The following is a 21,768-nucleotide window of genomic DNA, read 5'->3' as shown; positions in this document are numbered from 1 at the left end:
TCAGTGAATGGTCAGTGAGGGGTCAGTGAGGGGTCAGTCAATGGTCAGTGAGGGGTCAGTGAGGGGTCAGTGAGGGGTCAGTGAATGGTCAGTGAGGGGTCAGTGAGGGGTCAGTGAATGGTCAGTGTCCCCCATGGGGATGGTCAGCGGTCACTCAGTGGTCACTCCTCCCCCTGCGGCCACCTGAGGCACCACTCCAGGACATTGAGGGGTCAGTGAATGGTCAGTCAATGGTCAATGAGGGGTCACAGAGGGGTCAGTGAGTGGTCAGGGAGGGGTCAGTGAGGGGTCAGTGAATGGTCAGTGAGGGGTCAGTGAATGGTCAGTGTCCCCCATGGGGATGGTCAGTGGTCACTCAGTGGTCACTCCTCCCCCTGCGGCCACCTGAGGCACCACTCCAGGACATTGGGGGGGGGGGTCAGTGGGGATGGTCAGTGGTCACTCAGCGGTCACTCCTCCCCCTGCGGCCACTTGAGGCACCACTCCAGGACACTGGGGGGAGGGGGGTGGTCACTCAGTGGTCACTCAGCGGTCACTCAGCGGTCACTCCTCCCCCTGCGGCCACCTGAGGCACCACTCCAGGACACTGGGGAGGGGGGTGGTCACTCAGCGGTCACTCAGCGGTCACTCCTCCCCCTGCGGCCACCTGAGGCACCACTCCAGCGCGTTCCGGAACATTCTGATCCAGGGCCCGTCCCCGGCCTTGGCCTGGCCGCGCTGTCCGGCGCTGCGGCCGGCCCAGGGGCACTGCCAGCCCCGCACTGACCGCTCGGGGTGCGGCATGGCCGCCAGGTGCCGGCCGCAGGGCGAGGTCAGCGCGGCCACGCCGTGGCCGGAGCCGTTGGGGTTCAGGGGGTAGCGCTGCGTGGGCTCCCCGCGGTCGTCGGCGTAACGGAGAGCGGCCAGGCCCGACTGCACACAGCGGTCAAGCAGAGACGGGGGGCGGGACACGAAACGGCCTGGAACCAGTAGAGACCAGTTAGAGACCAGTATAAACCAGTAAAAACCAGTTAGAGACCAGTTAACCCAGTTAGAAACCAGTTAGACCAGTAAGAGACCAGTTAGGAACCAGTTAGACCAGTTAGACCAGTTAGGGACCAGTTAGAGACCAGTTAGGGACCAGTTAAACCAGTTAGAAACCAGTTAGAGATGAGTTAGAAACCAGTTAAACCAGTTAGAGACCAGTTAAACCAGTTAAGGACCAGTAAAAACCAGTAAAAACCAGTTAGGAACCAGTTAGGCCAGTAAGAGACCAGTTAGAAACCAGTTAGAGATGAGTTAGAAACCAGTTAAACCAGTTAGAGACCAGTTAGACCAGTTAGGGACCAGTTAAACCAGTTAGAAATCAGTTAAACCAGTTAGAGACCAGTTAGACCAGTAAGAGACCAGTTAGGGACCAGTTAAACCAGTTAGAAACCAGTTAGAGATGAGTTAGAAACCAGTTAAACCAGTTAGAGACCAGTTAAACCAGTTAGGGACCAGTCAAACCAGTTAGAGACCAGTAAAACCAGTTAGAGACCAGTTAAACCAGTTAGAAACCAGTAAAACCAGTTAGAAAACAGTAAAACCAGTTAGGGACCAGTTAAACCAGTTAGAGACCAGTTAAACCAGTTAGGGACCAGTTAAACCAGTTAGGGACCAGTTAGACCAGTTAGAGACCAGTTAAACCAGTTAGAGACCAGTAAAAACCAGTTAGAGACCAGTTCAAGATGAGTTAGAAACCAGTTAGACCAGTTAGAGACCAGTTAAACCAGTTAGAGTCCAGTTAGACCAGTTAGAGACCAGTAAAACCAGTTAGGGACCAGTTAGACCAGTTAGAGACCAGTTAAACCAGTTAGAGACCAGTAAAACCAGTTAGAGACCAGTTAAACCAGTTAGAGACCAGTAAAACCAGTTAGAAACCAGTAAAACCAGTTAGAAACCAGTAAAACCAGTTAGGGACCAGTTAGACCAGTTAGAGACCAGTTAAACCAGTTAGAGACCAGTAAAACCAGTTAGGGACCAGTTAAACCAGTTAGAAACCAGTTAGAGATGAGTTAGAAACCAGTTAAACCAGTTAGAGACCAGTTAAACCAGTTAGGGACCAGTAAAAACCAGTAAAAACCAGTTAGGAACCAGTTAGACCAGTTAGAGACCAGTAAAACCAGTTAAACCAGTTAGAGACCAGTTAAACCAGTCAGAAATCAGTTAAACCAGTTAGGGACCAGTTAGACCAGTTAGGGATGGGTAAAACCAGTTAGAGACCAGTTAGAGACCAGTAAAAACCAGTTAGGGACCAGTAAAAACCAGTAAAAACCAGTTAGAGACCAGTTAGACCAGTTAGAGACGAGTTAAACCAGTTAGAGACCAGCTAAACCAGTTAGAGACCAGTTAGAAACCAGTTAGAGACCAGTTAGAGATGAGTTAGAGACCAGTTAAACCAGTTAGAGACCAGTTAAACCAGTTAGGGACCAGTTAGACCAGTTAGGGACCAGTTAAACCAGTTAGAGACCAGTTAGACCAGTTAGAGACCAGTTAGACCAGTTAGAGACCAGTTAGAGACCAGTCAAACCAGTTAGAAATGAGTTAGAAACCAGTAAAACCAGTTAGAGACCAGTTAAACCAGTATAAACCAGTAACACACCACTGACAGCCCAGTGCTCCCAGTTCCCTCCCAGTACAAACCAGTGCTCCCAGTATAAACCAGTATAACCCAGTATAACCAATATCTCCAATTCCCAGTCCCTCCCAGTACAAACCAGTATAAACCAGTATAACCCAGTTTACCTTCCCCATGGGCCACCCAGACCCCCAGTGTGGCCCCCTCCATCCCCCAGTATAAACCAGTATAACCCAGTATAACCAGTATCCCCAATTCCCAGTCCCTCCCAGTACAAACCAGTACAAACCAGTACAAACCAGTACAAATCAGTATAAACCAGTACAAACCAGTACAAACCAGTATAACCCAGTTTACCTTCCCCGTGGGCCACCCAGACCCCCAGCGTGGCCCCCTCCATCCCCCAGTACAAACCAGTATAACCCAGTATAAACCAGTATCCCCAATTCCCCAGTCCCTCCCAGTACAAACCAGTATAAACCAGTATAAACCAGTACAAACCAGTACAAACCAGTACAAACCAGTATCCCCAGTTTACCTTCCCCGTGGGCCACCCAGACCCCCAGTGTGGCCCCCTCCATCCCCCGCAGCATCACGGCGGGTCCGGGCTCCACCCTGACGGTGACATATCGCGACTCGAACCGTCCCGACAGGTTCCGCTCCAGCGACAGCGCCCCCGCCGGGCCTGTCGCGACATCGCCTGCGAGAATGACGTCATTAGGGGGCGGGGCAGAGCAGGGAGATCCTCCCAAGGGGATTGGCCCCGCCCCCGCCGGGCCTGTCGCGACATCGCCTGCGAGAATGACGTCATTAGGGGGCGGGGCACAGCGGGGAGACCCTCCCAAGGGGATTGGCCCCGCCCCCGCCGGGCCTGTCGCGACATCGCCTGCGAGAATGACGTCATTAGGGGGCGGGGCAGAGCGGGGAGACCCTCCCAAGGGAATTGGCCCCGCCCCCGCCAGGCCTGTCGCGATATCGCCTGTGATAGGGAGCGGATGACGTCATTAAGGGGCGGGGAAAAGCCCGGGGATTGGCCACGCCCACGCCAAGCCTGGAGCGGCATAGAGGGAAGGGGGTGACGTCATTAGGGGGCGGGGCTTATTATGGGACACGCCCCCCCCCCGGGATTGGCCCCGCTCATTGGCTGCCATAGATAGGATGACGTGATTAAGGGGCGGGGCTTGCAACAGGATACGCCCATTTTTGGGTAATTTGTGGGGTTTTTTTGGTGGGATTTTTAATGGGATTTTTCTAGATTTTCACCCCATTTTTTGGTAATTTTTGGGAGTTGTTTTGTGGAATTTTTATGGAATTTTTGTGAGATTTTTCCCCCATTTTTGGGTCATTTTTGGCGGTTTTTTTTGGGTTATTTTTGTAGGATTTTTTGGGGGTTTCTTTTTGTGTGATTTTTGGGGGTTTTTTTTGTGAGATTTTTTTGGTGGGACTTTTGTGAGATTTTGTGGCATTTTTTTTCTCCCATTTTTTGGGTAATTTGGGTTTTTTTGGTGGGATTTTTTGTGGAATTTTTATGGGATTTTTGTGGCATTTTTCCTCCATTTTTGGGTCATTTTTGGTGCTTTTTGGGTCCTTTTTTGGGCTTTTTTGGTGGGATTTTTTTGGATTTTTTGTAGGATTTTTGTGGGGTTTTTTTGTGGGATTTTTTTGGGTTTTCTGTGGGATTCTTTGGGTGTTTTTTGGTGGGATTTTTGTGGCATTTTTTTCTCCATTTTTGGTAATTTTTCGGGGGATTTTTTGTGGGATTTTTGGGTCATTTTTGGGTCATTTTTGGGTCATTTTTGGTGGATTTTTCGTGGGATTTTTTGGGGGTTTTTTTATGGTATTTTTGGGTCCTTTTTTAGGCTTTTTTTGTGGGATTTTTATGGGATTTTTGTGGGATTTTTTGGGGATTTTTTGTGGGATTTTTTGGGGATTTTTGGGATTTTTTGTGGGATTTTTTGTGGGATTTTTGGGGTCTTTTTTGGGTCATTTTTGGTGTTTTTTGTGGGATTTTTTTGGTGTTTTTAGTGGGATTTTTTTGTGGTTTTTCCCTCATTTTTGGTGTTTTTTTTTGTGGGACTTTTTGGGATTTTTTGTGAGATTTTTTGGGGTTTTTGTGGGATTTTTTGGTGGTTTTTTGTGGGTTTTTTTGCCCATTTTTGGTGGGTTTTTTTGTGGGATTTTTTGGGTGGAATTTTTATGGAATTTTTGTGAGATTTTTCCTCCATTTTTGGGTCATTATTGGTGGTTTTTTCATCATTTTTTGGGCTTTTTTTTGTAGGATTTTTTTGGGGATTTTTTGTGGGATTTTTATGGGATTTTTTGGGGATTTTTTGTGGGATTTTTATGGGATTTTTTTGGGATTTTTGTGGAGTTTTTTGGGTCATTTTTGGGAGTTTTTTGTGGGATTTTTTGTGAGACTTTTGTGGGATTTTTTGTGGGTATTTTGGTGGGATTTTTGTGGAGTTTTTTGCCCATTTTTGGGTCAATTTTCGTGGTTTTTAATGTGATTTTTGTGGGGTTTTTTTGCCCATTTCTGGGTCATTTTTGGCCCTTTTTGGGTCCTTTTTTGGGCTTTTTTTGTGCGATTTTTTGTGGGATTTTTGGGTCATTTTTGGGAGGTTTTTTGTGGGATTTTTTGGGGTTTTTTGTGGGACTTTTTGGGGTTTTTTTGGTGGGATTTTTTGGGCTTTTTTTGTGGGGATTTTTTTGGGATTTTTGGCTATTTTTCTGGGATTTTTTTTTTTTGGTTTTTTGTGGGATTTTTTGTGGGATTTTTTGTGGGATTTTTGGCTCATTTTTTGGGTCATTTTTGTGGGATTTTTTGTGGTATTTTTTGTTGGTTTTTTTGTGGGATTTTTGGGTCATTTTTGGGTCATTTTTGGTGTGTTTCTTATGGGTTTTTTGTGGGATTTTTTGGGGATTTTTTGTGGGTTTTTTGGGGTTTTTTTGTGGGATTTTTTGTGGTATTTTTGTGAGATTTTTGGGTCATTTTTGGTGTTTTTTTAATGGGATTTTTTGGTGGTTTTTTGTGGGATTTTTTAAAAAATTTTTGCCCATTTTTGGGTCATTTTTGTTGGGTTTTTGTGGGATTTTTTTGGTGGTTTTTTTTGTGGTATTTTTGGGTCATTTTTGGTGGTTTTTTTTGTGGGATTTTTTTTGAGGAATTTTTTGGGATTTGTGGGATTTTTTTGGGGTTTTTTTGTGGGATTTTTTTGGGGGCTTCCTGTGGGATTTTTGGGGCATTTTTTCCATTATTTTTTGGGTAATTTAGGGGGTTTTTTTGGGTCATTTTTGGTGCTTTTTTCATCATTTTTGGGTCATTTTTTGTGGGATTTTTGCGGGATTTTTATGGGATTTTTGGCTCATTTTTGGGTAATTTTTGGTGGGTTTTTGCTGGTTTTTTCTGGGATTTTTTGTGGGTTTTTGGGTTTTCTTGTGGGATTTCTTAAGGGTTTTTTTGTGGGATTTTCGGGTCGTTTTTGGTGGTATTTTTGGGTCTTTTTTTTTTTTTTTTTTTTTTTGTGGGATTTTTGTGGAGTTTTCCCCCATTTTTTGGTGATTTTTGGGTTTTTTTTGGTGGAGTTTTAATGGAATTTTTGTGTGATTTTTGTGACATTTTTTTCTCCATTTTTGGGTCATTTTTGGCGCTTTTTGCATCATTTTTTGGGCTTTTTTTGTAGGATTTTTTTGTGGGATTTTTGGGACATTTTTGGGAGTTTTTTGGTGGGATTTTTTTATTTTTTTTGGATCATTTTGTGGTGTTTTTCCCCTCCCTTACCTGTGTTCCCCACCCAGCCCAGCAGGGCCATGAGCTGGCAGCCGTTGCACACCCCGAGGCTGAAGGTGTCGCGGCGATTCCGGAATTTCTCCAGTTCCTGGCGGATCTTGGGGTTGAAAAGGATCGAGGCCGCCCAACCTGGGGGGGAAAAATGGGGAAAAAATGGGAAAAAGTTGGGGAAAAATTGGGGAAAAATTGGGGGGAAAATTGGGGAAAAATTGGGGGAAAATTGGGGAAAAATTGGGGAAAAAATTGGGGGAAAATTGGGGAAAAATTGGGGGAAAATTGGGGAAAAAAATAGGAAAAAATTGGCGAAAATTAGGGAAAAAAATAGAGGAAATTAGGGGAAAAATTGGGGAAATATTGGGGAAAAATTTGAGAAAATATTGGAAAAATATTGGGGAAATAATGGGGAAAAATTGGGGGAAAATTGGGGAAGAAATGGGGAAAAATTGGGAAAAAAATCGAGAAAAAATAGAGGAAATTTGGGGAAAAATCGGGAAAAAATGGGAAAAAATTGAGAAAAAATTGGGGAAAATTGGGGGAAAATTAGGGAAAAATTTGAGAAAAAATGGAGGAAAATTGGGAAAATTGGGAAATAATGGGGGAAAATTGGGGGAAAAATTGAGAAAAAAAGGGAAAAATTTGGGGAAATAATTGGGGAAAAATTGGGGAAAAATTGGGGGAAAAATGGGAAAAATTGGGGAAATATTGGGAAGAAATTGGGGAAAAGTTGAGAAAAAATAGGAAAAATTTGGGGAAATAATGGGGAAAACATTGAGAAAAAATAGAGGAAATTTGAGGAAAAAATTGGGGAAAAATGGGGGAAAAATGGAGAAAATATTAGGGAAATTCAGGGAAAATAATGGGGAAAAATTGGGGGAAAAATTGGGGAAAAAATAGAGGAAATTTGGGGAAAAATTGGGGAAAAATTGGGAAGAAATCAGGGAAATAATGGGGAAAAATTGGGGGAAAATTGGGGAAAATTTGAGAAAAAAATGGGAAAAAATTGGGGAAATATTGGGGAAAATTAGGGAAAAATTTGAGAAAAAATAGAGGATATTTGGGGAAAAATTGGCGAAAATTGGGGAAATAATGGGGAAAAAATGGGGAAATAATTGGGGAAAAGTTGGGGAAAAATTGGGAAAAATTGGGGAAAATTTGGGGAAAAATTTGAGAAAAAAATTGGGAAAAAATTGGGGAAAAATTAGGAAAATATTGGGGAAAATTGGGGAAATAATGGGGAAATAATGGGGGAAAAATGGGGAAAAATTGGGGAAAAAATTAGGAAAAATTTGGGGAAAATTAGGGAAAAAATAGAGGAAATTTGGGGAAAATTGGGGGAAAAATTGGGGGAAAATTGGGGAAATATTGGGGAAAAAATGGGAAAAAAATGGGAAAAATTTGGGGAAATAATGGAGAAATGATGGGAAAAAAATCAGAAAAAAATGGGAAAAAATTGGGGAAAATTTTGAGAAAAAATAGAGGAAATTTGGGAAAAAATTGGGAAAAAAATTGGGAAAATTGGGGAAAAATTGGGAAAAATTGGGGGAAAATTTGGGATTAATGGGGGAAAAATGGGGAAAATTGGGAAAAATGGGGGAAAAAATGGGGAAAAATTGGGGGAAAATTGGGGAAAAATTGGGGGAAAATTGGGGACGAAATGGGGAAAAATTGGGAAAATATTGGGAAAAATTTGGGGAGAAATTGGGGAAATGATGGGAAAAAATCAGAAAAAAAATGGGGAAAAATTTGAGAAAAAATAGAGGAAGAAATTAGAAAAAATTGGGGAAAAAAGGGGGAAAAATTGGGGAAAAAATTGAGAAAAAACAGAGGAAAGTTGGGGAAAAATTGGGGAAAAATTCGGGAAAAGTTGGGGAAATTGGGGGAAAATTGGAAAAATTGGGGAAAATTTGGGGAAAAATTTGAGAAAAATAGAGGAAATTTGGGAAAATATTGGGAAAATAATGGGGGAAAATTCAGGAGAAATAATGGGGAAAAATAGGGGAAAAAATTGAGAAAAAATAGAGGAAATTTGAGGAAAAATTGGGGCAAAAATGGGGAAAAATTGGGGAATTAATGGGGAAAATTGGGGAAATAATGGGGAAATAATGGGGGAAAATTGGGAAAAAATTGAGAAAAAATAGAGGAAATTTGGGAAAAAATTGGGGAAATAATGGGGAAATAATGGGGGAAAATTGGGAAAAAATTGAGAAAAAATAGAGGAAATTTGGGAAAAAATTGGGGAAAAATTGGGGAAAAAAATGGGAAAAAATTGGGGGAAAATGGAGAAATAATGGGGGAAAAATTGGGAAAAATTGGGAAAAAATTGGGAAAAATGGGGGAAAAATGGGAAGAAATTGGGGAAAAATTGGGGAAAATAATGGGGGAAATTTGGGAAAAAATTGGGGGAAAATTGGGGAAAAAATGGGGAAAAATTGGGGAAAATTGGGGGAAAATTAGGGAAAATTTGAGAAAAAATAGAGGAAATTTGAGGAAAAAATTGGGGAAAAAATTGGGGGAAATAATGGGGAAAAATTGGGAAAAAAATTGAGAAAAAATAGAGGAAAGTTGGGAAAAAATTGTGAAAAATGGGGAAAAATGGGGAAAATATTGGGGAAATAATGGGGGAAAATTGGGGAGAAATTTGGGGAAAAATTTGAGAAAAAATAGAGGAAATTTGAGGAAAAAATTGGGGAAAAAATTGGGGAAAAATTGGGGAAAAATTGGGGAAAAATGGGGAAAAATTGGGGAATTAATGGGGGAAAAATGGGGAAAAATTGGGGAAAATTGAGGAAAAAAAGGGAAAAATTTGGGGAAAAAATGGGGAAAATTGGGAAAAAATGGGGAAAAAATGGATTTTCATTTTTTGGGATTTTTTGGTGCTTTTTGGGTTATTTTCCTCACCTTTAGCCGAGCCCAGGACGTCGGCGTAACTGAACCCCCCGACGAAAACGAGGCCCCTGAACCCGTCCAGGGCCCAGCCCGAGCAAAGGTCCTGCGTGGTCACGTCCCACACCTGGAAAAACACAGAAATCAGCCCAAAATCAGCAAAAATCAACCCAAAATCAGCAAAAATCACCCCAAAAACCCCAAAAATCACCCCAAAATCAGCAAAAATCAACCCAAAATCAGCAAAAATCACCCCAAGATACTCAAAAATGACCCAAAAATCAGCCCCAGGACCCCAAAAAACTCCAAAATCAGCACCAGGACCCAAAAAAACCCCAAAAATGACCCCAAAACACCCAAAAATGACCCCAAAATCAGCCCCAGGACCCCAAAATCACCAAAAATGACCCCAAAAACCCAAAAATCATCCCAAAATCAGCCCCAGGACACCAAAATACCCAAAATTTACCCCAAAATCACCAAAAAATCACCCAAAAATCAGCCCAGGACCCCAAAACACACAAAAAATACCCAAAAATCAACCCCAGGACCCCAAAATCACCAAAAATTACCCCAAAATCACCAAAAATCACCCCAAAATCAGCATCAGGACCCCAAAAATCCCAAAATTTACCCCAAAATCACCAAAAAATCACCCCAAAATCAGCCCCAGGACCCCAAAACACCCAAAAATGAGCCAAAAGTGACCCCAAAACACTCAAAAATGACCCCAAAATCAGCCCCAGGAGCCCAAAAAACCTGAAAATGACCCCAAAACACCCAAAAATCACCCAAAAATCATCACCAGGACCCCAAAAAACACAAAAATCACCCCAAAATCACCAAAAATCACCCAAAAATGACCTAAAAATGACCCCAAAACACCCAAAAATCACCCCAAAATCAGCACCAGGACCCCAAAAAACCCAAAATGACCCCAAAACACCCAAAAATGACCCAAAAATGACCCCAAAAATCAGCCCCAGGAGCCCAAAAATCCCCAAATTTACCCCAAAATCAGCACCAGGGCCCAAAAAATGACCCAAAAATGACCCAAAAATCAGCCCCAGGACACCAAAATACCCAAAAATTACCCCAAAATCAGCCCCAGGAGCCCAAAAAACTCCCAAAACACCCCAAAAATGACCCAAAAATCAGCCCCAGGACCCTCAAAACCACCAAAAATCACCCAAAACCCACCAAAAATCACCACAAAATACCCAAAAATCACCCCAAAATCAGCCCCAGGACCCCAAAAACCCCCAAAAATTACCCCAAAACACCCAAAAATCACCCCAAATACCAAAAAATGACCCAAAAATGACCCCAAAACACCCAAAATCACCCCAAAATCAGCCTCAGGACCCCAAAAATCCCAAAATTTACCCCAAAATACCCAAAAATCCCAAAAATTACCCCAAAAATACCCCAAAATCAGCACCAGGACCCCAAAATCACCAAAAATTACCCCAAAACACCCAAAATCACCCCAAAATCAGCCTCAGGACCCCAAAAATCCCAAAATTTACCCCAAAATACCCAAAAATCCCAAAAATTACCCCAAAAATACCCCAAAATCAGCACCAGGACCCCAAAATCACCAAAAGTCACCAAAAAAGGACCCAAAAATGACCCCAAAATACCCCAAAATCACCCCAAAATCACCCCCAGGACCCCAAAAAGCCCAAAAATGACCCAAAATCATCCCCAGGACCCCCAAAATCCCAAAATTTACCCCAAAATACCCCAAAATGACCCAAAAATGACCCCAAAACACCCAAAAATCCCAAAAATCCACCCCCAAATCCCCTAAATGACCCCAGAACAGACAAATTTTGGGGCAATTTCGGGTGATTTTGGGCTGTTTTTGGGGTGATTTTGGGGTGATTTTTGGGTGTTTTGGGGAATTTTTGGCTGTTTTTGAGGTGATTTTGGGGTGTTTTGGGGAATTTTTGGCTGTTTTTGGGGTATTTTTGGCTGTTTTTGGGTGATTTTGGGGTGTTTTTGGGGTGATTTTGGGGTGTTTTGGGGAATTTTTGGCTGTTTTTGGGGTATTTTTGGCTGGTTTTGGGGGTATTTTTGGCTGTTTTCGGGCAATTTTTGGGGTATTTTTGGCTGTTTTTGGGCTGGTTTGGGGGTGATTTTGGGGTCCCAGGGCTGTTTTTAGGGCGATTTTTGGGGTATTTTTGGCTGGTTTTGGGTGTTTTTGGGGTGTTTTTGGGGAGATTTTGGGGTGATTTTGGGGTAATTTTCAGTTATTTTGATGTTTTTGGGGGCATTTTTGGGGGATTTTGGGGTGATTTGGGCGGGTTTTGGGGTATTTTTGGGAATTTTGGGGTGTTTAGAGCTGATTTTGGGGCAATTTTGGGCTCATTTGGGGTGATTTGAGCTGATTTTGGGGTGATTTGGTCTCATTTTGGGGCCATTTTGGGGAATTTTTGGCTGTTTTTGGGGTGTTTTGGGTATTTTTGGCTGGTTTTGGGCTGGTTTGGGGGTGATTTTGGGGTCCCAGGGCTGTTTTTAGGGCAATTTTTGGGGTATTTTTGGCTGTTTTTGGGTGATTTTGGGGTGTTTTGGGGTATTTTTGGCTGGTTTTGGGGGTATTTTTGGCTGTTTTCGGGCAATTTTTGGGGTATTTTTGGCTGTTTTTGGGCTGGTTTGGGGGTGATTTTGGGGTCCCAGGGCTGTTTTTAGGGCGATTTTTGGGGTATTTTTGGCTGGTTTTGGGTGTTTTTGGGGTGTTTTTGGGGAGATTTTGGGGTGATTTTGGGGTAATTTTCAGTTATTTTGATGTTTTTGGGGGCATTTTTGGGGGATTTTGGGGTGATTTGGGCGGGTTTTGGGGTATTTTTGGGAATTTTGGGGTGTTTAGAGCTGATTTTGGGGCAATTTTGGGCTCATTTGGGGTGATTTGAGCTGATTTTGGGGTGATTTGGTCTCATTTTGGGGCCATTTTGGGGAATTTTTGGCTGTTTTTGGGGTGTTTTGGGTATTTTTGGCTGGTTTTGGGCTGGTTTGGGGGTGATTTTGGGGTCCCAGGGCTGTTTTTAGGGCAATTTTTGGGGTATTTTTGGCTGTTTTTGGGTGATTTTGGGGTGTTTTGGGGTATTTTTGGCTGTTTTTGGGGTATTTTTGGCTGGTTTTGGGTAATTTTGGGCTGTTTTTGGGGTGATTTTGGGGTGTTTTTGGGGTGATTTTGGGGTATTTTTGGGTGTTTTTGGGGTATTTTGGCTGGTTTTGGGTGATTTTGGGGTGTTGGGGTATTTTTGGCTGTTTTTTGGGGTGATTTTGGGGTGATTTTGGGTGATTTTGGGGTGTTTTTGGGGTATTTTTGGCTGGTTTTGGGGTGATTTTGGGGTGATTTTGGGGTGTTTTGGGGATTTTTTGGGTGATTTTTGGCTGTTTTTGGGTGTTTTTGGGGTATTTTTGGGGAATTTTTGGGGTATTTTTGGCTGGTTTTGGGTGATTTTGGGCTGTTTTTGGGGTATTTTTGGGTGTTTTTGGGGTATTTTTGGCTGTTTTTGGGTGATTTTGGGTGTTTTTGGGGTATTTTTGGCTGTTTTTGGGGAATTTTTGGCTGTTTTTGGGTGATTTTTGGGTGTTTTTGGGGTATTTTTGGCTGGTTTTGGGGTGATTTTGGGGTGTTTTTGGGGTATTTTTGGCTGGTTTTGGGTGTTTTTTGGCTGGTTTTGGCTGGTTTTGGGGTGATTTTTGGCTGGTTTTGGGTGTTTTTTGGCTGTTTTTGGGTGATTTTGGGGTGTTTTTGGCTGGTTTTGGGCTGGTTTGGGGGTGATTTTGGGGTCCCAGGGCTGTTTTTAGGGCAATTTTTGGGGTATTTTTGGCTGTTTTTTGGGTGATTTTGGGGGATTTTGGGGAATTTTTGGCTGTTTTTTGGGGTATTTTTGGCTGTTTTTGGGTGATTTTGGGGTGTTTTTGGGGAATTTTTGGGTGATTTTGGGGTGTTTTGGGGTATTTTTGGCTGTTTTTGGGGTGGTTTTGGGTGTTTTTGGGGTGTTTTTGGGTGATTTTGGGCTGTTTTTGGGTGATTTTGGGGTGTTTTGGGGAATTTTTGGGTGATTTTGGGGTGTTTTGGGGAATTTTTGGCTGTTTTTGGGTGATTTTGGGGTGTTTTTGGGGTATTTTTGGCTGTTTTTGGGTGATTTTGGGGTGATTTTTGGGGTGTTTTTTGGCTGTTTTGGGGTATTTTTGGCTGTTTTTGGGGTATTTTTGGCTGGTTTTGGGTGTTTTTGGGGTATTTTTGGGGTATTTTTGGCTGTTTTGGGGTGTTTTTGGCTGTTTTTGGGGTATTTTTGGCTGGTTTTGGCTGGTTTTGGGGTGGTTTTGGCTGTTTTGGGCTGGTTTTGGGGTATTTTTGGCTGGTTTTGGCTCATTTTGGGGGATTTTTGGCTGTTTTTGGGTGATTTTGGTGTATTTTGGTCTCACCTGGAATCCGGCCATGGCGAAAGCCGCCGCCATCTCTCGGTCCCCATTGCTCCCCTCCTCCCTCAGGACGGCCACGCGCGGCCCCGGCAGCTCTGGGGACCCCAAAATCGGCATCAGGGACCCCAAAAACCCCAAAAAACACCCCGGAAATCCTAAAAAACCACCCCAAAAACCCCAAAAACCCCCAAAAAACCCCCCAAAAACCCCCAAAAGCCCCAAAAACCAACAAAATCAAACCAAAAACCCCCAAAATTCACCCCCAAAATACCCAAAATCACCCCAAAAAGTGTCCTGGGAACCAAAAATCACCCCAAAAACCCCAAACTGCCCTAAAAAAAAATCTAAAATCAACCCCAAAAACCCTAAAAAAACCACCCCAAAAATCCCCAAATCCACCCCAAAAAATCGCACAAAAAAATCTCCAAAAAATCCCCCAAAAAATCCCCAAAAAATCCCCCAAAAATCCCCAAAACTGCCACAAAAACCCCCCAAAAATGCCACAAAAAATCCCACAAAATATCCCCAAAAGACCCACAAAGCATCCAACAAAAATTCCCATAAAAATCTTACAAAAATCTCACAGAAAAATCCCGCAAAAATCCCCCCATGAATCCTACAAAAATCCCACAAAATCCCCCCAAAATTCCACAAAAATCCCATAAAAATTCTACAAAAATCCCCAAAAAATTCCCAAAAAATCCCCCAAAAATCCCGCAAAAATCTCACAAAAAACCCCACAAAAAAATCCCATAAAAAAATCCCACAAAAAAATCCCACAAAAACTCTCCCCAAAAAATCCCCAAAAACTCTCCCCAAAAAATCCCCAAAAACTCTCCCCAAAAAATCCCAAAAAAATCCAACGAAAAATCCCACAAAAAATCCTACAAAAATTCCCCAAAAAATCCTACCAAAAGTCTCCCAAAAATCCCTAAAAAATCCCACAAAAAATCCCAAAAAAATCTCACAAAAATCCCTAAAAACCTCACAAAAAATCCCACAAAAATCCCCCCAAAAATCACCCAAAAAATTCCAAAAAAATCCCGCAAAAATCTCAAAAAAAATCCCACAAAACTCTCACAAAAAATCCCACAAAAAATCCCCCAAAAATCCCACAAAAATTCCCCAAAAAATCCCACAAAAATCCCCCCAAAATCCTAGAAAAAGTCCCCCAAAATCCTACAAAAATTCCCCAAAAAATTCCCCCCAAAATCCTACAAAAAGTCTCCCAAAAATCTTACAAAAATTCCACAAAAATCTCACAAAAATTCCACAAAAAATCCCACAAAAATCTCACAAAAAAATCCCACAAAAAAATTCCCTCAAAACCCACATTAAAAAATCCCACCAAAATCCCACAAAAATTCCATAAAAAATCCCACAAAAATCCTACAAAAATCTCCACAAAAAATTCCAAAAAAATCCCACAAAAATCCCCACAAAAAAATCACCCCAAAAATCCCAAAAAAGCCTCGAAATACCCAAAACACCAAAAATAAAAACCCCAATGTCCCCAATGTCCCCATTGTCCCCACTGTCCCCAATGTCCCCATAATGTCCCCACTGTCCCTTACCCATATTCCTGATGAGCGGTGACACGTATTCGGGGTCAAAGGTCACCCTGTACTCGGGTCCCCATCGTGTCCCCAATGTCCCCAATGTCCTCAATGTCCCCAATGTCCCCATTGATTCCAATGTCCCCAATGTCCCCACTGTCACTCACCCATATTCCGGATCAATGGTGACACATAACTGGGGTCAAAGGTCACTTTGTATTCAGGTCCCCAGCGTGTCCCCAATGTCCCCAATGTCTCCAATGTCCCCAATGTCCCCAATGTCCCCATTGTCCCCATTGTCCCCAATGTCCCCACTGTCACTCACCCATGTTCCGGATCAGCGGTGACACATAACTGGGGTCAAAGGTCACCCTGTATTCGGGTCCCCATCGTGTCCCCAATGTCCCCATTGACCCCACTGTCCCCATTGTCCCCATTGTCCCCACTGTCACTCACCCATGTTCCTGATCAATGGTGACACATAACTGGGGTCAAAGGTCACCCTGTACTCGGGTCCCCAGCGTGTCCCCATTGTCCCCATTGTCCCCAATGTCCCCACTGTCACTCACCCATATTCTTGATGAGCGGTGACACATAGTCGGGGTCAAAGGTCACCCTGTACTCGGGTCCCCAGCGTGTCCCCAGGTCGTGCTGCTCCTGCTCGACGCAGGCCGGGGCCGCCTGCAGCCGCTCCAGCCCGAAACTTGTCACCTCCCAAATGTCCCTGAGGTCCCCAAGGGGCTCCGACAGCACCTCCTGACCCCCCACGGACACTGTCACCTGTGCGGGGACACGGGGACGTTGGGGACAGTGGGGACAGTGGGGACAGTGGGGACATTGGGGACATTGGGGACAGTGGGGACATTGGGAATATTGGGGACATTGGGGACATTGGGGACAGTGGCGACATTGGGGACAGTGGAGACAGTGGAGACAATGGGGACAGTGGGGACATTGGGGACATTGGAATGGTGACATTGGGAAATGGGGACATTGGGGACACTCAGGGACATTTGGGGACATTGGGGACAGTGGGGAGATCAAGGACATTGGGGACACTGAGTGACATTGAGACATGGGACATTGGAATGGTGACAGTGGGGACATTGGGGACATTGGGGACAGTGGGGACATTGGGGACAGTGGGGACATGGAGTGACATTGACATCTGGGACATTGGAATGGTGACATTAGGACATGGGGACATTGGGGACATTGGGGACAGTGGGGACAAGGACAGGGTGACAAAGGACATGGGGACACAAGGACACAAGGACAAGGTGACAACAATGACACTTGGGGACAACAATGTCACACAAAGAGCCACCACCGCCCACCCTGGGGACAGAGCCACCTGCTGCCCCCCTGCCCAACCCCCAATGTCCCCAATGTCCCAAAACCCCCAATACCCCAGTGTCCCCAATGTCCCCACTGTCCCCAATGTCCCCAATTCTCTCCAATGTCCCCAATCCCCCCAATGTCCCCAATATTCCCCCAGTGTCCCCAATGACACCAATGTCCCCAATCTCCTCAATCCCTCCCAATGTCCCCACTGTCCCCGCACTGTCCCCAATGATGTCCCCAATGTCCCCAATGTTCTCAATCCCCCCAATCCTCCCAATGTCCCCAAATGTCTCCAATTCTGTCCAGTGTCCCCAATGTCCCCAAACCCCCAATTTCCCCAATGTCCCCAAATGTCCCCAAACCCCCAATGTCCCCAATGTCCCAATTGCCCCAATGTCCCCAATGTCCTCAATGTCCCCAAATGTCCCCAAACCCCCAATGTCCCCAATGTCCCAATTGCCCCAATGTCCCCAATGTCCTCAATGTCCCCAAATGTCCCCAAACCCCCAATGTCCCCAATGTCTCCACTGTCCCCACTGTCCCCAATTCCCTCAATCCCTCCCACTGTCCCCAATGTCCCCAACCCCCTGATGTCCCCAATGTCCCCCAATGTCCCCAATGACCCGCCAATGTCCCCAACGTCCCCAGTGTCCCCAATGCCCCCAATGTCCCCAATGTCCCCCATCCCCCCAATGCCCCCAATGTCCCCAATGTCCCCAATGTCCCCAATGTCCCCCCAATGTCTCCACTGTCCCCAATTCCCCCATTCTCCCCAGTGACCCCCCAATGTCCCCAATGTCCCCAATCCTCCCAATGTCCCCAAATGTCCCCGCTGTCCCCTCACCATGGCGCGTGGGCCGTAGGGGCCGCTGTGGCCGATGGGGACACAGGTGACACCGGCGTCCTGATAGCGACGACACACGGGGACAGCGGCCACCGCGGGAACCTCCAACAGCAACCCCGGCTCCTCGGCAAAGAGCAGCGCCAGCTCTGGGGACATGGGGACAATGGGGACAGTGGGGGGACAGTGAGGGGACAGTGGGGACAGTGGGGACAGTGGGGACAGTGAGGGGACAGTGGGGACAGCGGGGACAGTGAGGGGACAGTGAGGGGACATTGGGGACAGTGAGGGGACAGTGAGGAGACAGTGAGGGGACAGTGGGGACAGTGAGGGGACAGTGAGGGGACAGTGAGGGGACAGTGAGGGGATTGGGGACAGTGAGGGGACAGTGGGGACAGTGAGGGGACAGTGAGGGGACAGTGGGGACAGTGGGGACAGTGAGGGGACAGTGGGGACAGCGGGGACAGTGAGGGGACAGTGAGGGGACATTGGGGACAGTGAGGGGACAGTGGGGACAGTGAGGGGACAGTGGGGACAGTGAGGGGACAGTGAGGGGACAGTGAGGAGACAGTGAGGGGACAGTGGGGACAGTGAGGGGACAGTGAGGGGACAGTGAGGGGACAGTGAGGGGACAGTGAGGGGATTGGGGACAGTGAGGGGACAGTGGGGACAGTGAGGGGACAGTGAGGGGACAGTGGGGACAGTGGGGACAGTGAGGGGACAGCGGGGACAGTGAGGGGACAGTGGGGACAGTGAGGGGACAGTGGGGACAGTGGGGACAGTGAGGGGACAGTGGGGACAGTGGGGACAGTGGGGACAGAGGGGACAGTGGGGACATTGGGGACAGTGAGGACAGTGGGGACAGTGGGGACAGTGAGGGGACAGTGGGGACAGTGAGGGGACAGTGGGGACAGTGGGGACAGAGGGGACAGAGGGGACAGTGTGGGGACAGTGGGGACAGTGGGGACAGTGTGGGGACAGTGAGGGGACAGTGGGGACAATGAGGGGACAGTGAGGGGACAGTGGGGACAGTGGGGACAGTGAGGGGACAGCGGGGACATTGGGGACAGTGGGGACAGTGAGGGGACAGTGGGGACAGTGAGGGGACAGTGGGGACAGTGGGGACATTGGGGACAGTGAGGGGACAGTGAGGGGACAGTGGGGACAGTGGGGACAGAGGGGACAGTGGGGACATTGGGGACAGTGAGGGGACAGTGAGGGGACAGTGGGGACAGTGAGGGGACAGTGGGGACAGTGGGGACATTTAGGGACGAGGACATTGGGGACACTGAACTCACACCTGGGGAAACACCTGGGACACACCTGGGGACACTCTGGGGACACACCTGGGACACACCTGGGGACACTCTGGGGACACACCTGGGGACTCTCTGGGGACACACCTGGGGACACACCTGGGACACACCTGGGGACACCTGGGGACACTCTGGGGACACACCTGGGGACACACCTGGGGACACTTTGGGGACACACCTGGGGACACCTGGGGACACTCTGGGGACACACCTGGGGACACTTTGGGGACACACCTGGGGACACCTGGGGACACTCTGGGGACACACCTGGGGACACTTTGGGGACACACCTGGGGACACCTGGGGACACACCTGGGGACACACCTGGGGACACTTTGGGGACACACCTGGGGACACCTGGGGACACTCTGGGGACACTCTGGGGACATTTGGGGACACTGAGGGGACACTGACCTGTCACCCCGGGTGGTGGCGCGGGGACGGTGACGGTGACGCCGCAGTTCCCGGCAAAGGCCATTTCCAGGAGACACGACAGGAAACCCCCGTCACTGACGTCGTGTCCCGCTGTCACCACCCGCTCTGGGGACAATGGGGACATTGGGGACATTGGGGACATTGGGGACAGTGGGGACACTGGGGACATTGGGGACAGTGGGGACATTGGGGACATTGGGGTCAATGGGGACATTGGGGACAATGGGGACAGTGGGGACAATTGGGACAATGGGGACAATGGGGACATTGGGGACATTGGGGACAATTGGGGGACATTGGGGACATTGGGGACAATTGGGGACAATTGGGGGACATTGGGGACATTGGGGACAATTGGGGACAATTGGGGGACATTGGGGACATTGGGGACATTGGGGGACATTGGGGACATTGGGGACATTGGGGACAGTGGGGACATTGGGGACATTGGGGACATTGGGGACATTGGGGACAGTGGGGACAATTGGGGGACATTGGGGACATTGGGGACATTGGGGACATTGGGGGCAGTGGGGACATTGGGGGCATTGGGGACAATGGGGACAATGGGGACAATGGGGACATTGGGGACATTGGGGACAATTGGGGGACATTGGGGACAATGGGGACATTGGGGACATTGGGGACATTGGGGACAATGGGGACAATGGGGACATTGGGGACATTGGGGACAATTGGGGGACATTGGGGACATTGGGGACATTGGGGACATTGAGGGACAATGGGGACAATTGGGGACATTGGGGACATTGAGGGGTCACCAAATGTCACCTCGGGGTCACCAAATGTCACCAAATGTCACCTCAAGGTCCCTCATTGTCACCCATTTTTCACCCCAAAATCCCCATTTTTTCCCCCCAAATCCCAATTTTTTCTTCAAACCCAAAATAATTCCCGTTTTCTTCCCCAAAATCCCCATTTTTCACCCAAAAATCCCCATTTTTCACCCAAAAATCCCCATTTTTCATCCAAACCCCCCATTTTTTTTCACTTGAAAATTCTAATTTTTTCCCCCCAACTCCCCCAAATCCCCATTTTTCTCCCCAAACCCCCAAAACCCCCATTTTTCCCCCCAAACCCCCATTTTTTTCTGAAAATCCCCATTTTTCTCCCCTAAACCTCCATTTTTTTCCCCAAAATCCAAAATTTTCTCCCCAACAGCCCCATTTTTCACCCCCAAATCCCCATTTTTCCCCCAAAAATCCCAATTTTTCTCCCTTAAACTCTCATTTTTTTCCCCCAAACCCCCCCAAACCCCCATTTTTGACCCAAAAATGGCCATTTTTTCACCCCAAACCCCCCAAAATCCCCTTTTTTTTTCCCCAAATGCCTCAAAATCCCCATTTTTACCCCAAAACCCCCAATTTTCATCCCAAAATTCCCATTTTTTACCCCAAAACCCCCATTTTTCACCCAAAACACCCATTTTTTTCACTCGAAAATTCTAATTTTTTCCCCCAAAGCCCTCAAATCCCCATTTTTCACCCCAACACCCCCATTTTTTTTCCCCAAAATCCTAAATTTTCACCCAAAAAGCCCCAAAATCCCCATTTTTCACCCCAAAACCCCCATTTTTCAACCCAAAATCCCCATTTTTCCTTCAAAAAGCCCCAAAATCCCCCATTTTTTCTCCCCAAAAACTCCCAAAATCTCCATTTTTTAACCCCAAAAACCCCAATTTTCACCCCAAAACTCCCATTTTTCCCCACAATCCTCATTTTTCACCCAAAAATCCCCATTTTTCATCCAAAACCCCCATTTTTTTCACTTGAAAATTCTAATTTTTTCCCCAAAAACCCCCAAATTCCCATTTTTTTTTTGCCCAAAACCCTCATTTTTTCCCCAAAACCCCCATTTTCACTCCAAAATCCCCATTTTCCCTTTAAAATCCTCTTTTTTTTCCCCCCAAATTCCCATTTTTCCCCCCAAACCCCCATTTTTTTTCTGAAAATCCCCATTTTTTGGCCCCCAAATCCCCATTTTTCCCCCCAGTAAACCTTTGATGAGCTCCTGGGTGATGCTGAAGGCCCCAAAATCCCCAATTTTCACCCCAAAATCCCCATTTTTCACCCCAAATCCAAATTTTTCACTCCAAAATCCCCCTTTTTCCCCAAAAGCTCAAAAATCCCCATTTTTTTTCCCCCACAATCCCCATTTTTCATCCCAAAATCCCCATTTTTCAACCCAAAATCCCCATTTTTCCTTCAAAAAGCCCCAAAAATCCCCATTTTTTACCCCAAACCCCCCAAAATTCCCTTTTTCTTCCCTAAAATCCCCATTTTTCATACCAAAACCCCCATTTTTCACTCCAAACCCCCCAAAATCCCCATTTTTGACCCAAAATCCCCATTTTTCAACCCCAAATCCCAATTTTTTCTTCAAACCCCCCAAAACTCCCCATTTTTAACCCCAAAATCCCCTTTTTTTTCCCCCAAAAACTCCCAAAATCTCCCATTTTTACCCCAAAATCCCCATTTTTACTCCCCAAAATCCCAATTTTCCCCCCAAAATCCCCATTTTTCTCCCCAAAAATCCCATTTTTCACC

The 21,768-nt window shown here is 46.1% G+C and overlaps 1 protein-coding gene across 1 annotated transcript in view; it reads right to left on the bottom strand.

The window, feature by feature from the left end:
• Positions 1-624: 624 nt before the first annotated feature.
• The window catches only part of LOC310921464 (phosphoribosylformylglycinamidine synthase-like), a gene marked incomplete at both ends in the record, with an annotated part of 34,623 nt that continues 13,479 nt past the window's right edge, over positions 625-21,768 (bottom strand). The window contains 9 exons of the mRNA XM_083881594.1: positions 625-959; positions 2,957-3,056; positions 3,121-3,299; positions 6,378-6,515; positions 9,285-9,396; positions 13,713-13,804; positions 15,835-16,045; positions 17,454-17,599; positions 19,181-19,306. Of these exons, the coding sequence (XP_083737720.1) occupies positions 625-959; positions 2,957-3,056; positions 3,121-3,299; positions 6,378-6,515; positions 9,285-9,396; positions 13,713-13,804; positions 15,835-16,045; positions 17,454-17,599; positions 19,181-19,306 (1,439 nt within the window). The remainder of the gene's footprint in view (positions 960-2,956; positions 3,057-3,120; positions 3,300-6,377; positions 6,516-9,284; positions 9,397-13,712; positions 13,805-15,834; positions 16,046-17,453; positions 17,600-19,180; positions 19,307-21,768) is intronic.

This window comes from Zosterops lateralis (assembly GCF_965231275.1).
Source record: "Zosterops lateralis genome assembly, chromosome: 34".
Taxonomy (NCBI): Eukaryota; Metazoa; Chordata; class Aves; order Passeriformes; family Zosteropidae; genus Zosterops; species Zosterops lateralis.
This window is presented reverse-complemented; position numbering and strand designations above follow the sequence as displayed.